Source organism: Pomacea canaliculata, linkage group LG12 (genome assembly GCF_003073045.1).
Source record: "Pomacea canaliculata isolate SZHN2017 linkage group LG12, ASM307304v1, whole genome shotgun sequence".
NCBI classification, from domain to species: domain Eukaryota; kingdom Metazoa; phylum Mollusca; class Gastropoda; order Architaenioglossa; family Ampullariidae; genus Pomacea; species Pomacea canaliculata.
Genome location: NC_037601.1, coordinates 12,302,142 through 12,316,801, shown reverse-complemented (window position 1 = coordinate 12,316,801; position 14,660 = coordinate 12,302,142). Strand labels below are relative to the sequence as shown.

The 14,660-nt window shown below is 37.6% G+C and overlaps 3 protein-coding genes across 3 annotated transcripts in view; 2 read left to right on the top strand and 1 right to left on the bottom strand.

Moving 5' to 3' along the window:
• The window catches only part of LOC112577016 (acanthoscurrin-1-like), a 162,409-nt gene that overhangs the window by 70,534 nt on the left and 77,215 nt on the right, over window positions 1–14,660 (top strand). The window lies entirely within an intron of this gene.
• Window positions 3,517–14,596, bottom strand: LOC112577373 (keratin, type II cytoskeletal 3-like). The gene is made up of 6 exons (XM_025260436.1): window positions 14,454–14,596; window positions 13,065–13,446; window positions 12,840–12,872; window positions 4,397–4,521; window positions 3,779–4,144; window positions 3,517–3,614 (listed from the first exon to the last, which is right to left on the bottom strand). Exons 2-5 carry the CDS (start codon window positions 13,443–13,445, stop codon window positions 3,820–3,822), a joined length of 864 nt encoding a protein of 287 aa, XP_025116221.1. The 5' UTR covers window position 13,446; window positions 14,454–14,596; the 3' UTR covers window positions 3,517–3,614; window positions 3,779–3,819.
• Window positions 7,590–8,643, top strand: LOC112577011 (glycine-rich protein 23-like). Its single transcript, XM_025259924.1, has 3 exons — window positions 7,590–7,727; window positions 8,019–8,381; window positions 8,547–8,643. Exons 1-2 carry the CDS (start codon window positions 7,624–7,626, stop codon window positions 8,341–8,343), a joined length of 429 nt encoding a protein of 142 aa, XP_025115709.1. The 5' UTR covers window positions 7,590–7,623; the 3' UTR covers window positions 8,344–8,381; window positions 8,547–8,643.

The following is a 14,660-nucleotide window of genomic DNA, read 5'->3' as shown; positions in this document are numbered from 1 at the left end:
ATGCTATGTGGACACATCACGCGCAGAGTGTGTCTTCTCACCTGGATAAGAGCACAAGACCAGAAGGTGGGCTGCCCAATGTGCCGCCATCCAGTTTTCGAGTTGCTGATATTAGACACAGCAGATGATTTTGTCGTCGTTACTAGTCGATTCTCTCCCCACGGTACCAGGTCGTGAGGGAGCGACATGACCGCGCTCGGCAAAAATTGACGTCACGCCGGACACGTGCTCAGGGTGTGAAGAGCTTCCTTTGTAGGTCGCACAGCTCTCCGCATCCGGAATGTCCAAGGACAAATGTGCAGAATACTGAGGTAGACGCTCGAGCTGCCGTGAAGGATCTGTCCGATAAGAAGCAGGCGATGATGGAAACGAGTGATAATTTGCAGAAGTACTTCAAGACATGGAGGATGAGTTTCCGTGTCTGCTGACATGAACAAGATTGAAGGCGTGGTGCAAGTCCTAACCTTTCTGTTTGTCAGTGGGTTCAAGCCTCAGGCAGGAAAACTTCGCTCTGTCGTCTTGACGCACCATGCAGCATCTCTTACACCGCATGCGAGACAGCCATCAGGTCGTGTCTACCATCCTGATGAGGAGACCCACGCAAGGCGGAATTGAACAGATAAGGAGAAAATTGGATCTCTTGAACCAAAGTATTTTGGAAGCCTCACAGGGTGTGCGTGCATCGTGGAAAAAGTAAGTTTAACCGACCTGTATGCAACCAAGATGGTATAACATTGTCCGCATTACTGCTATTCTATCTTTTTCTTAGCATTTTATCATGTCTACCTTATTTGTGTGATATCATTTGTTTCTTAGTATTATAGATTTCATTAATAACCCTTCCTTTTCACACACATTGCCTAATCAAACATCAATTAAAATAAAAATGGAGGAAAACGGTTTACAATAAAGGAAGAATATGGTGAAGAAATCTAGCACGATTGGATATATATATATACGAGTTTGACAGAGTATAATTATTGTACTCGCCATGCAGCTACTTCTTCTGCTAATCAGATTCATTTTCCTTTGATTAAGCGGAGCAAAATAAATTATAAGCTAAGTGCAGGGAGGCTGTTGTAGCATGTGTAAAACCCTTTGAACGATTGGTGTCTTGTGTCTGACGTATAGTGTGCGTCATTTGTTCCACGTCACTTGAAGCAAAGAAAGACGTCACATATAAGAGTAAAAGCAGTTTCTCTAAAGGTCGAGTGATCGGGAATAAACAACGGTCTTCTCCGCCATCTTTATAACTCTCACAGTGACTTTACTCTGCACTTGTGCCTCTTTAAGTCGATTCACCTACAAATCACTTCATCGTCATCTGCTGAGACAAGTGTCTTGCGAGGTGACGTCACCCGCACAGTGCATTATGGGTAGTCAACTATGTAGCAGGCGACCTCGACGACCATATACTTTCGGAAGCAACTGCGGCTACGTTAGTCATATTGCTTGATGAAGCGGAGAGAGAGAAGAAGAGAAACACGATGTGGGTGAGGGGTGGGTAGCGCGAAGGAGTCGCTTAGGAGCATAGTTGAGTTATATTAGAGGAAAAAAAAAGCACTTTATTTCTAAAAGATTTATAATCAAACGCTTTTCTATTTTAAATGTTTAACTTCGTATTTGCGACTAACAGGTTATTAAAAAATATTTCCAATTTATCAGCAATGTGGGTGATTGTGAGGGTTAACATCTCTTATGATAACTCTGAATACTAAAACTATTTTTTTCTGCTGTTCGGTACTGTTTAAAATAGTTTATCAACCAAACTATTTTATGAGAACTGTACTTGTAAAATCGTTTCTCAAATAGTTTTTCACCGGGCTGAGTTGAGCACAATAAACAATTTTCTAATATCTTCTCGTTAACCATTACTCTGTTGTATTCTTGTGCATTCAGCTTGATGTACTAGAAAACCTCCATCAAACCTATTAAGTGACAAATGTATCGTGGCTCTAGATGTCACCGTAAAAATACATTGATTAACGTATCTTTCTCCTCTTTCTGTTTGTGCACTACTAGACCTTTCAACACTCTTGCTGAGAAAAATTAATTGATGGGCAGGCACATAAAAATAAAGATCATGGTTTCTTCACTTCGTGTCATTAAAGTGACAAAACTGATTGATGTAACCCATACGGCTACGAATAGCGACTGTATGAGAAGACGATTAGACCACGAACGTATATCCCCTGGACAGCTGGCAGACGATTTTTTTTTTCACTTAACTGCTAGAATGAGGCTCCAGACCACAAAACTTCCGGTTTTTTCACATTTCCGATTAACTACTAAAAAGAGGCAGGAAACAACATTCACATTCTTTGTTACGGCTCGCCGAGACTAACAGCAGATCGCTTCGCAAGAGGCCAAGAGTAAGTCTCTTCATACAGACATCAGTCCATAAATACACGTCCATGATTAGACCATGAATTTGTATTACTGGACTGCTGACAGACGATTTTTTTTCCAGTTAACTGCTAAAACGAGGCATTAGACGATAAAGTTTCCGGTTTATTCACATTCTTTGTTTAGGCTCGCTGAGACTAACAGCAGATCACTTCGCTAGAGGCTAAACGTTGGTCTTGGCAGACAGACAGCAGTCCACTTATATACGTCCATGATTAGACCAGATCCTGAACCTCCCCTCCAAGTATTTGGAAAACAGCAAAAATGTCCGATATACAAGGTGCGGGCAACTGTACATCTTTTAACTGTTCTATTTCTGTATTATCTCTATTATGCATTTTACTTCCTGCTTTTAGGTGAGATATATGTTCAAGCTTTTTCCAATTTCTTCTATTAAGTAATAAAAACTATAAGCGGTTGACCGAATTGTTATTAAACGGTTTAGTTCTTGTGGACAGGATCTGTTCATAGGAATGTTTTGAACACATATAGAATAAGGCTGGTTACCTGTTTGATTCTTTATCGTAGTAGCGAAAGATGAAAACAAAGAAAATATGGCTTAGGTTTATAGACATTACTTTTTAGTTAGTCAATCAATCAATTTTATTGATACCTTTTAAATGGATTTTACTTCGTTTTTACTCTATATTAAAAATTCTAAAACCAGCATATATTTCTAGATTGATACAGTCATCATCACCGTAAAGCAAAGATTTCACATGAGTAAATATAGCCAGTTAGCGAATCTTGATAATAGAAATCAGTTTTATTTGTATTAAAAAAGAAAAGAGAACAACATACGTTGTGTAAAGATTCTTGAACAGGGTTAGTCCTGACTGGTGTTTATCAAACAATGCCTAAAAAAATTCTAGTCAGTAGAAATCAAATAAATTTGACTTAAATTACATTATTTTTACAACTTTTACTGTAACATTCTACGTGATTAATTAAAAGAAGTAACTGCTGATTAAATTATTTGATAATAAATTATGTAAATTTATTTCAACTCATTTATTAAAGTTGCTTTTCCATTTTAATGTTACACCATTTTATTTTCATGTGACAGGCTCACAAACTACAAATACAGTCAATAACAAAAAAGCAAAGAAAATGAGTTCAAGAAACTTTATTGATGTAGCCAAGAGTGCATTATAGTACGGTGACTATGAATGTTCGCTGATGTCGACATCAACATTAAGCTCTACGACCTGAAATAAACCAATAAACATTACATTAAAATAATTACATTAGCAACATCGTTCACCCTTAACCTAGGGAGAAGTGGCTGATTGCCGTCTCAAGTCTGTAGTCTGAAAGTACTAAGTATGCACTCGGTCAAATAAAACAAACAGCAGACACGTAGTTTGCTTACCTGGTGTGTTTGAGACACGACTGTGTGATCCATCAGTAATATCAATAGTATTTGCCTCCATGACCACCACCGAATCCTCCAAAACCTCCTCCAAGACCTAGACCACCGCCTAGGAGGCCAATACCGCCGATGCCGCCGATGCCGCCGCCGATGCCGCCGCCGAAGCCGCCGCCAAAGCCTCCGATTCCTCCGTAACCACCGTAGCCTCCATAGCCTCCGTAGCCTCCATAGCCTCCATAGCCTCCATAGCTTCCATAGCCGTATTTAGGAATGACGAGGATCTTCGCGATCTTAGGTGGGTAGTAGAAGCTAGCGAGGCTGGTAGCCACCAAGCAGAACAGCACAATGACAGCGGAAACCTTCATTCTGAAGCAGAAATGTCTTAAATTATGAAAAGGTAATTGTAGCTTATGTTAAGACAAATTAACTTTATTTTCAAACGTTACACGTTATAAGCTTACTTCAGTGGAGACATAAACGATAGAAGTACAATGCATTGTGAGGTAGGTCAAAGGGACGAAAAGAAATAACGACTAAACAATTAAAGAGTAAAACAACATCGAAATATTTTGCAAGAATAACAGTAAAATATGATAGAAGTACATATAGTTATCGTACCTTTCAGGTCGATCTTGTATGATGTTTTCCAAGTGCTTGGAGGTCTGGTAAAGGATTCTGTCTACTCCTCTACTTATATAGTTGCGTCGAGTGGCCCTAGGGGTTATCTTTGTCAGATGTTGTGACTTTAATGACGCGGTGTTGAGAAACCAAGACTTTTAAACTGAGGTCAGACCCATTAATCAATTTTTTAGTCTTACTGCTGAAAGGTGTCATGGTATGTATATGCATAGACAGAAAGAAGTGAATGACACGTTGGCAAATGTACGCTGACGGGGACAGGTAGGACCACGTGACATAGGCGCATGCGTCATAAGTTTTCTGTGGTCTTACCTCGCCGATGATAATATTGCACGTTTGTCTCAAATGCAGACAGATGCTTCTGAAGTAAATACTAACCATAGTATATTTTACCCAATTTAACTCATTTTAAAAGACAATTTTACAATTGCAGTCGTAATAAGAACACAACAGTGGATGAGATCAGTAATCAACAGGAATTTGAATTGCAACACTAACTAGTTATTTTCGATAAATGTGTAAATTTTACCTTTTAAATAGCCTGTTAGTCAAAGAAAAGAATCAATTGTATATATACAAGTCCTTACTGACAAATGTAAAAGAAAAAACATCTAAGATTAGTCTATGTTTTTTTATATCAATAACAATGACGCTTTATTTAAAATGAAGGTGAATTTTGTAAATAGTTTCATGATATGTCTTCTTAAAAAAACCTTCTTCTTTAACTGATTTTTCAAAGAAATATCAGTGTTTATAATTTTTCGAATTTTTTGTTGCTTAAGAGGTATGAGTACACTTTGTTTGGTTACGACATTTACTGTGGGAAGTGGCATAGGTATTCCACTTTAAGTGGTGACTGGAGAAGTCATTTAGCAGCCTGAAGGTAAAAACAGTATCTCAATGACTTTAGACCAGTGGCCTTAACAGTGTTGGTCATGAAAGTATCGAAGACAATTATCAAAACACTGATCCAAAGTGTCTTAAACCCTTGCAATCATATAAGACATGAAAAAAAATTAATAAGTAAATAACTCAAATAAGAACAAACTGTTAGCATTGTAACAACGATAATAATTTTATCATATAAAATTATATTAATACTGAACTTAATGTGACACTTGAATTTAATTACAAATTCCTCTTGGTTAATATTTTTTAATGTCTTAGAGGTCAAGTGCAGGAGGCCGTCTGCTATTTAATTTATATTATTGTGTTTTGTAGCCGCAGGGGTTATCTCAATCACTTTCTGTCACTTTTATGGCATGGGGTTGCGATCTATTTTTTTTTTACACGAACAGGAAGATGTTAAAGACACATTGCACAGTGAACGTCTATGTGAACATCTAGGACCTTGTTCCTTTGGTGCATCCGTTAACATTTGTGAAGTCATAGACGTTGTTTTTTGCCCGATGATGATGGTGTAGCTGTGTTTCGACAACAAATACCTGCTACTTAAGTAAATATTAAACAATAACAGTTTTACCCGTTTCACTCTGTCAAAAAGTTTAGAGATATAGTTATAATAATAATAATACAGCAGTTGATAAAATCAGTAACAAAAGGGGTGTGATAAATTACAATAACATTCTACTTTGTCGATCAATGTATAATAAATATTTTTTGAGAACCTGTTAGTAAATGTACAAGTGTATACTGGCTCAAGTGAGAAAGAAAAAAAAAACAATCCATGCTTGCTCTAATATGCTTTCTCTTGTACACTACCAATAACTCTAGAGCTTTATAAAAAGAAATTTTATAAATAGTTTCACGATAAGACTTTTTTTAAACCTTCTATTTTAATAATTGTTCTAAGAAATAATAGTGTTCACGACTATACAAATTTCTTGTACTTATGTTGATGTACAGAAATACTAATAATAACAGTAATACTAATAATAACAGTAATACTAATAACAACAATGATACTAATAGCAATAATAACAATAATAATAATAAACCCTAGGTTTGTATAGCGCACATTCGTAAGGAGCATGCACGTATTGCAACAAGAACAAGACATGGGCAACATGCGACAGATAGAAGAACAAAAACCAAACAAAGTATAAACGAGGAAAGGATAACCAGGCACTGAGAGTATTGTGATTTTGTAAAGACGACCAGGGAAGTAGCGATAAGTAGAAAAGCGGGGAAGGGTGTAAAAAGGACTTGCATTGTGTGGACATTTTTAAGACTAATGAGGGAAGAAGAGGTGAGTTTTCAGTGCACACCTCAAGGATTTTATAGTGGGTAGGTGAGGGACTTGGAACGAAGAGAGTTCTATTTTTTATTTCACGGTAACTCAAAAAATCCTGTGACTATATGTTAGTGTTTTTTGACAATAATTTAGAGGCGGTTGTAAGACGAAGGTCGTAGGTGTCTGGCTGACACGCAAGGAAAGAGAAGTTAAAAGAAATAGTTAGGGCAGGAGCCAGCAAGTAAATTAAAACATAGCACAGACATTTTGTACTGAATGCGAGAACGGACGAGGGACATTTTCTCGTTTCATGTTCACTTTAAGCACGAGACATGCAGAGAGTACTTTACTCTCAGAAATTTATAAAGAAAGTATGCTGGGCATTATTATTATTATTATTATTATTATTATTATTATTATTATTATTATTATTATTATAAAGTGATGTTGATTTTGCCCACCTTGATAGGTTTTGGTGAACAAATGAGTTAGTTTCTTCATCTCAAGGATAGGAGAGTTCTATCCATTTTTTTAGTAGGTATGTTGCCGTCTAGTCTTTGTTGACAAAAATGGAAAAACAACCGATAACAAGCTGACATTTACAATGTCTCTAATAGCACATGTAAAATATATAAGTACTCAAGAAAAAGGATTGTGTATTATTATCACGCCTACTTTTAAGAATTTTTGGGACTATTAATATGTTAAGTAGTTAATTATTTCAATTTTTCTCTACATCTTTTATTTGATGTATTTGTTTTGTTGTGGTTTTCTTTTTTGTTTGTTCTTTTTGACAAAATTTAAAGCACAACCCTTCGTTGCTGCATAATAAAACATCTCATGACCCTAGCTGTCCCTGTGAGAGTGTACTGGACAACTTCTAGGCCTTAAAAATACTTCCTATTAGACCTTGTAATGATAAGTCTGAATAATATTGATTAATGGGTCCGACACAGTTTTAAGATCTTGGTTTCTCAACTTTCTTCCATAAAAGTCACAAAATCTGACAGAGATGATCCCTACGGCTACAAAGCACGAGTATATAAGACGAAAAGCGGGCCGCCTTCTGTACCTGACCTCCAAGCGTTTGAATATCAAACACATCCGACATTCAAGGTAGGTAACTAAGCATCTTTTCACTGTTTGCTATTTAAATATGTGGTTTTATCATAGATTCAGTTCTTCTGTTCCTGCTCATTAGGTTTTAGTTTTCTTCCTCTTTCTTTTATTCTCTCTATCTTTTGATTTCTACCCCTTTTACCTAAATAATAATGCGTTCTCCTTCTATCGTTTATCTCTTTACTGAATTGGGCTTTTGACTTTGAACTATAGTTTAAAATATGAAATCAGTTTGGATTAATTTAAGATGGTTCCATCTATAGTTTAGTTGAGATATTTTTGCTACAGAATGAAGGCTGCCGTCGCTTTGCTGCTGTTCTGCCTGGTGGCTACCAGCCTCGCTAGCTTCTACTACCCACCTAAGATCGCGAAGATCCTCGTCATTCCTAAATACGGCTATGGTAGCTATGGAGGCTATGGTGGCTATGGAGGCTATGGCGGCTATGGAGGCTATGGTGGTTACGGAGGAATCGGAGGCTTTGGCGGCGGCTTCGGCGGCGGCATCGGCGGCGGCATCGGCGGCATCGGCGGTATTGGCCTCCTAGGCGGTGGTCTAGGTCTTGGCGGAGGCTTCGGAGGATTCAGTGGTGGTCATGGAGGCAAATACTATTGATGTTACTGATGGATCACACATTCGTGTCTCACACAAAGGTAAGCAAACTACGTGTCTGCTGTTAGTTTTATTTGACCGAGTTCATACTTAGTACTTTTAGACTACAGACTTGAGACGACAATCAGCCTCTTCTCCCCTGTGTTAAGCATGCACCATACTCGTAGTGTAATTATTTTAATGTGATGTTTGTTGGTTTATTTCAGGTCGTGGAGCTTAATGTTGATGTCGACATCAGCGAACATTCATAGTCACCGTACTATAATGCACTCTTGGCTACATCAATAAAGTTTCTTAAACGAACTTTCTTTGCTTTTTTGTTATTGAATGTATTTGTAGTTCGTGATCCTGTCACATAAAAATAAAATGGTGTAACCTTAAAATGGAAAAGCAACTTTAATAAATGAGTTGAAATAAAATTACATAATTTATTATCAAATAATTTAATCAGCAGTTACTTCTTTTAATTATCATCTAGAATGTTATAAAAAGTAAAAGTAAAAGTTATAAAAATAATGTAATTCAACTCAAATTTATTTTGTTTCTACTGACTAAAACATTTCAAGGAATTTTTTGATAAACACCAGTCAGGACGACAACTGTTCAAGAATATTTACACAATGTATGCTGTTGTCTTTTCATTTTTAATACAAATAAAACTGATTTCATTTCCATTATAAAGATTCTCTAACAGGCTATATTTATTCGTGTGAAATGTTTGCTTCACGGTGATGATGACTGTATCAATCTAAAAATATACATTGGTTTTAGAATTTTTAATACAGAGTAAAAACGAAGTAAAACTCATTGAAAAGGTATCAATAAAATTAATTGATTGACCAACAAAAATGGAATGCATATAAACCCAAGCCATATTTTCTTTGTTTTCATCTTTCGCTACTACGAAAAAGAATCAAACAGGTAACCAGCATAATTCCACATGTGTTTAAAACATTTCTACGAACAGATACCGTCCACAGCAACAAAACCGTTTGCTTTCAATTCGGTCAACCGCTTAGTCTATAGTGCAGTTCACAGCATTTATCTGAATATGCAGAAATAGTTATTGTAATTTTACGTGGTGAGTGTTCTTTACATACAATAAATAAATTAAGCTTTAAAAAGTGTATTTAACAGCTTTATCCATCAATACAATTTTACTCTAAGAGCTATTTTTCTTCTTCTGACATTCACAAAAATCAGCGTAGCGTAGTTCACTGTAAGCTGGGATTGGCAACTCTGGCAAATGTTTGCCCATTCGCTTTCACAACCTCCACTGCCTGCATTATTTTTCTTCAACTCGCGGTTTCTGGTAAACAAGAAAAGATGAACCGCTTCTAAATCTCATCATGACTTCAGAGACTGCTCAGTGTTCTGTCAGTGAAACATGGCTTTGTCCCGACATACCCGACTCGGCTCTTCAACATTCTGGTTTTTAACTGCTCTGTGCTGATCTCTCTCGCAAACTCTATGGAAAGAATGATGGAGGTGGTGTGTGGCTGTTCATAAATAATAGATGGCACACGAACTGCAGTATTTTGTCCACGAACTGCTCAAGTAACACCGAAACAATAACTCTTCATTGCAGAGCAAATGGACTTTGTAAAAGGAGTTTAGCTAGTAAGCTGGTGCGTCCATCGGATGGCTTATGCGACGACTGCAGTTAAGACCTTCTCCACAACTTTATGCAACATTAAACACGTGCTAATACACTGTTACTGATGCTACTGGTAGGAGAAATAAATCACACTAATATGCCTACTGAGCCATCACAGTACAAATAGTAAGTGGACACTAAGACCAATAGAGAAGTTACACATGACATGATTAAAGCAGTCATCCTGTCATATTGTGTCTGCTGCTCCCCCAGCGTTTCAAGTCGACTAAGTTGCAGATGAGGGCCGTCAAGTGCTAGAGCCAAAAAGCTACAGAAGAGCTACAAGGCTTTTATTAACCAAACAATATTTTTTTAACAACTGTCCTCGTAAAATCGTTTCTACAAATGAAAGGGCTACTCTTGCGCAATCAGCTTGATGAACTACAAAACCTCCATCAAACCTATGATGTGACAAATGTATCGTAGCTCTAGATGTCACCGTAAATATACATTTATTAACTTATATTTCTCCTCTTTCTGTTTGTGCACTACTAGACCCTTCAACAGTACTTCTGACAAAAATTAATTAATGGGCAGGCACATAAAAATAAAGATCATGGTTTCTTCACTTCGTGTCATAAAAGTGACAAAACTGATTGATGTAATTCATACGGCTACAAATAGCGACTGTGTAAGCAGACGATTAGACCGGATCCTGTCCCTCACCTCCAAGTATTTGGAAAACAGTAAAAAAATTCTCATATATAAGGTACGGGAACTGTACATCTTTTATCTGTTCTATTTCTGTATTATCTCTATTATGCATTTTACTTCCTCCTTTTATGTGAGATATGTTCAAGCTTTTTGCAATTTCTTTTTTTTTAAATACTTCTGTTTTCTCCTCTTCTTCGCAACTTCTAATAATTTTTTTCCTCTCAGGTATATATATATATAGATATTGCAATGTTTCTAATAGCATATGTAAAATATCTAAGTACTCGAAAAAAGGCTTGTCTTGCTGGCAATTGTTTTTTCTCAGCATACAGAATAATCGCCTGTATATCGGCCTCAGAGACTGGTTCAAAGCTGGTAAGAGAGAATCCTGGAAAACATCACAAGAGATGCTGTCAGGCGCCGGCATCCGCAGCTGAGCTATGATGTGTACTCTTAGTAAGCACTGGTAAACTGTATTATTTGATTACAGAGAACTTGTAATACAGTCAAATCTCGCTACTATGCCACCCCGCTACTATGCCGCTCTCGGTATTATGCCACTTTTGCTCGGTCCCGACTATAAATTCAATGTAAAAAAAAATTTACTATGCCACCCCAGACTCTCTTTACTATGCCACTTTTTTGTGACTGTTAAAAGACACAAGTTGTAAAATTCCGCGCAGTGCTCGATTATTATACTGTGTGGTAGTGTGGGACATCGCAGTTAGTGGGGATGGAACCTAGCACGCACACAGGGAGGGTGGAGGCTGGCGATGTGGGGGGTGGTGGTCGCTGGCCGGGTGACAGCCACGTGACAGAGGGAAGGTGTGAGGGGGTCGACTAGCGACAGGATGCAGGTGCGCGGATGTGGTTGGGAGGGGTGGAGGATGAAGAGGTGAGGGGGAGAATGAGAGGAGACAGCTAGCGAAGCCGACGATTCTTGAGAGCTTTGGACCAGACCTGGGCAAAGGCCTCCTGTCTCTGACCGGCCCGCCAGCCAGTATATATATATACTATATATACAGTATTGGGTAAAACTGAGTTAACTATATTAGTCCGGCCCTCTAAAACCATCCCAAGTTCTCATGCGGCCCCTTGGGAAAATTAATTGCCCACCCCTGCTTTGGACTGACGGGTAACTTGAGCAAATAAAGCCGTTTTAACGAACCCTCTCTACTATACCACTCTCGCTACTATGCCACTTTTGCTCGGTCCCGGTGGGTGGCATAGTAGCGAGATTTGACTGTATCTAGAAACTTCTAAACTGTCAAAAAGTGGTGACACTTTCAGTTCTCCTTGAAAGAAAGCACATAAAAAAGTAATAACACCAATAATAAGTAAGTTAATGAATAAATAAGTTTATTAGCATCAGTAATGCTATAAAACTACTAGAAGAGTTGTCTGTTCTGGAAGTCAGGGATGCCTACGTAACTAGAGTTATCAGCCTTGTCGTTGCAACTACAAAGGAGTTGATGTTATTGGTGATGATGTAACCAGTGGTATCTATTTGACTCAAGTACTACAGTACTATGGTAGTTCCTAAGGAATTGCCTTTAATTGTAAAAAGATATCAGGGATGTGCTCCTGAACCGTGGGCATGTTATTATAAACAGAGGCAAATAGGCTTACAAACATATAGATAATTTAACTGTAAAGACTTTATGAGTAAACGACCAAAGTAGAAAAAAGTTTATTGCATTGTAACAGTGATCATATTTTTCTCCTTTTTAAACACATTACTGTGTTTAAACACTTCACTATAACCCTGTCCTCATCTTGAGTCTGCATAATGTCTGTCTGTAATTTACTATGTGTATGAGTGGGTGTATATTGTATAAGTGGGTCTGTCTGTTGCATGCGAATATGGATGCATGGTTGTTGGTGATTCATTCTATATATTACTTATGTAAAGCATTTGATTTTAATAACTTCATTTTTACAACTGTTGCTAAAAACATCTCGGTCATTTTCTAAATAGCTAGCTTTATTTTTAATTATTTGATAATAAATTTAATAATATTATTTCAGCTAATTATGTAACTTCCTTTTTACGTTTTAATATCATCATTTTCTGACACAGCCACACGAAGTATAAATATAGTCAATAACAAGGAGGCAAAAGAAGGTAGATTTCAGACTTTATTAATTTGGGCATAATTGCATTTTAGTACTTTGGCTATAAAAGTACGTTGACATGGATATCAACATCAAGTTCCACGACCTGCAATGAACAAACATTATATTAGCAATGTGGTTCAGGCTTAACTCATATAAATACTTTTGTCTCAGGTCTGTAGTCTAAAATTTGTATTAAAATACTGAATATGTACTCGGTAAAATAAAAATAAACATTAACAGCAGACACGCATTTTTCTTACTGTGAGACATGACGTGTGGTCCATCAGCAATTTCAGTAGTATTTGCCTCCTCCCAGACCGCCACCAAATCCTCCTCCAAGACCTAGACCACCGCCAAGGATGCCAACACTTCCAACTCCAATTGATCCACCTCCGTAACCTCCATAACCACCGTAACCACCGTGACCGCCGATGCCGCCGATTCCGCCAAATCCGCCAATGCCTCCAATGCCGCCGATGCCTCCAATGCCGCCGATGCCGCCAAAGCCTCCGAAACCACCGTAGCCTCCATAGCCTCCGTTGCCTCCATAGCCGCCATATCCACCATAGCCGTACTTGGGAATGACGATGACCTTAGCGATCTTAGGTGGGTAGTAGAAGCTAGCGAGGCTGGTAGCCACCAAACAGAACAGCAGCAAGACAACTGAAACCTTCATTCTGAAACAGAAAATGTGTAAACTTGTAAATGTTTAATTTCAGCTTATCCTAAACCAAACTGGCTTTGTATTTCAAAAACAAACAATCAAACAAGTCAGAATCCTACTGTGAACAACATATTTTAGTGTATGTTTAGAACACCAACAATTCACTGTTTAAGTTGACCTGTTTCTAATAATTATCTGCAAGAATGGTCGAGACATTGGACACGCTGGTCTGAACAGAACCGTTGTCTTGAAGATATTTAGCTTCCCTCAATCGGTCTAACATCAAAGGGTGACCAGAGACGCGGTAAGAGACAATTTGGCCTCTTAGTAAGAAAAACTCACCAATTATCGAGTTTGCAAACTAGCGAGGGGAAGTTCGTCTGGAGGAGACATAAAAAGCAGTTGTTTGAGCCACTAGGTGCCTACATATACATTATGAGTCTACACCAGCACGAGACTGCACTTATTGCTATGATATTGATGTCCTAAAAACAAACTGTATATGAATTCTGGACTGCTCCTGAGCTGTTCATTATTGTCTATCCGTTCCAGTTAATTCTACGTATCATCAAAAGTGAAAGATACTTGACAACCAGAAAGCTAAGTAAGTATCAGATTACACGCAGCTGATCACAGTGAGAAATATTTCTGAATATATGTACTATTTTATTAAATATTTACTTTAAATTGCATTTCTCTTGTTCTACACACAGATATACACATATCGATATTTTTATTCCTGTGTGAATGTCGCAATGAAATCAGAAGTGTTATAAAACTGAACAAAGGCAATGCATTACACACTGGTAATCTTTGAGACCCCCTTGGTGAAAAAAACAAACTAGTGAAGGAAAAAGTACTACCAGGTACGTTAAAAAAAGAAAACAAACGATTTAAGGAATAAAAGAAAGGAGGGAAAACTTGTACAGACTCCCAGATCTCAAATGATAAGAGGAAGTAAAATATTAGATGAAAGTACTATAAAAATAATGTACGATAAAACGATGCTAAGCTACTTACCTTGTATGTCGGACTTTTTCTGGTGGTTTTCAAATGCTCGGAGGTCAACTAAAGTAGGTGGTCTGCTCTTCCACTTATATAGTCGTCTTCTGAGGCCGTAGGGGTTATATCAATCAGTTTTTGTCACTAATACTAAACGTGCCTGACCCATTAATCATTTTTTGTCAATGGTACATTTTGATGTATAGACAGAAAGAGGAGATAGAC

Excerpts from the sequence above, each read along its gene's own strand:
- LOC112577011 (XM_025259924.1), top strand. The coding sequence starts at position 7,624 with ATGATCCCTACGGCTACAAAGCACGAGTATATAAGACGAAAAGCGGGC. Across the intron at positions 7,728-8,018 it reads AAACACATCCGACATTCAAG|AATGAAGGCTGCCGTCGCTT; the intron begins GTAGGTAACTAA and ends TTTTTGCTACAG.
- LOC112577373 (XM_025260436.1), bottom strand. The coding sequence starts at position 13,445 with ATGAAGGTTTCAGTTGTCTTGCTGCTGTTCTGTTTGGTGGCTACCAGC. Across the intron at positions 4,522-12,839 it reads ATGTTGATATCCATGTCAAC|TCACAACATCTGACAAAGAT; the intron begins GTACTTTTATAG and ends GCGTCATTAAAG. Across the intron at positions 4,145-4,396 it reads ATACAAGATCGACCTGAAAG|AATGAAGGTTTCCGCTGTCA; the intron begins GTACGATAACTA and ends TTTCTGCTTCAG.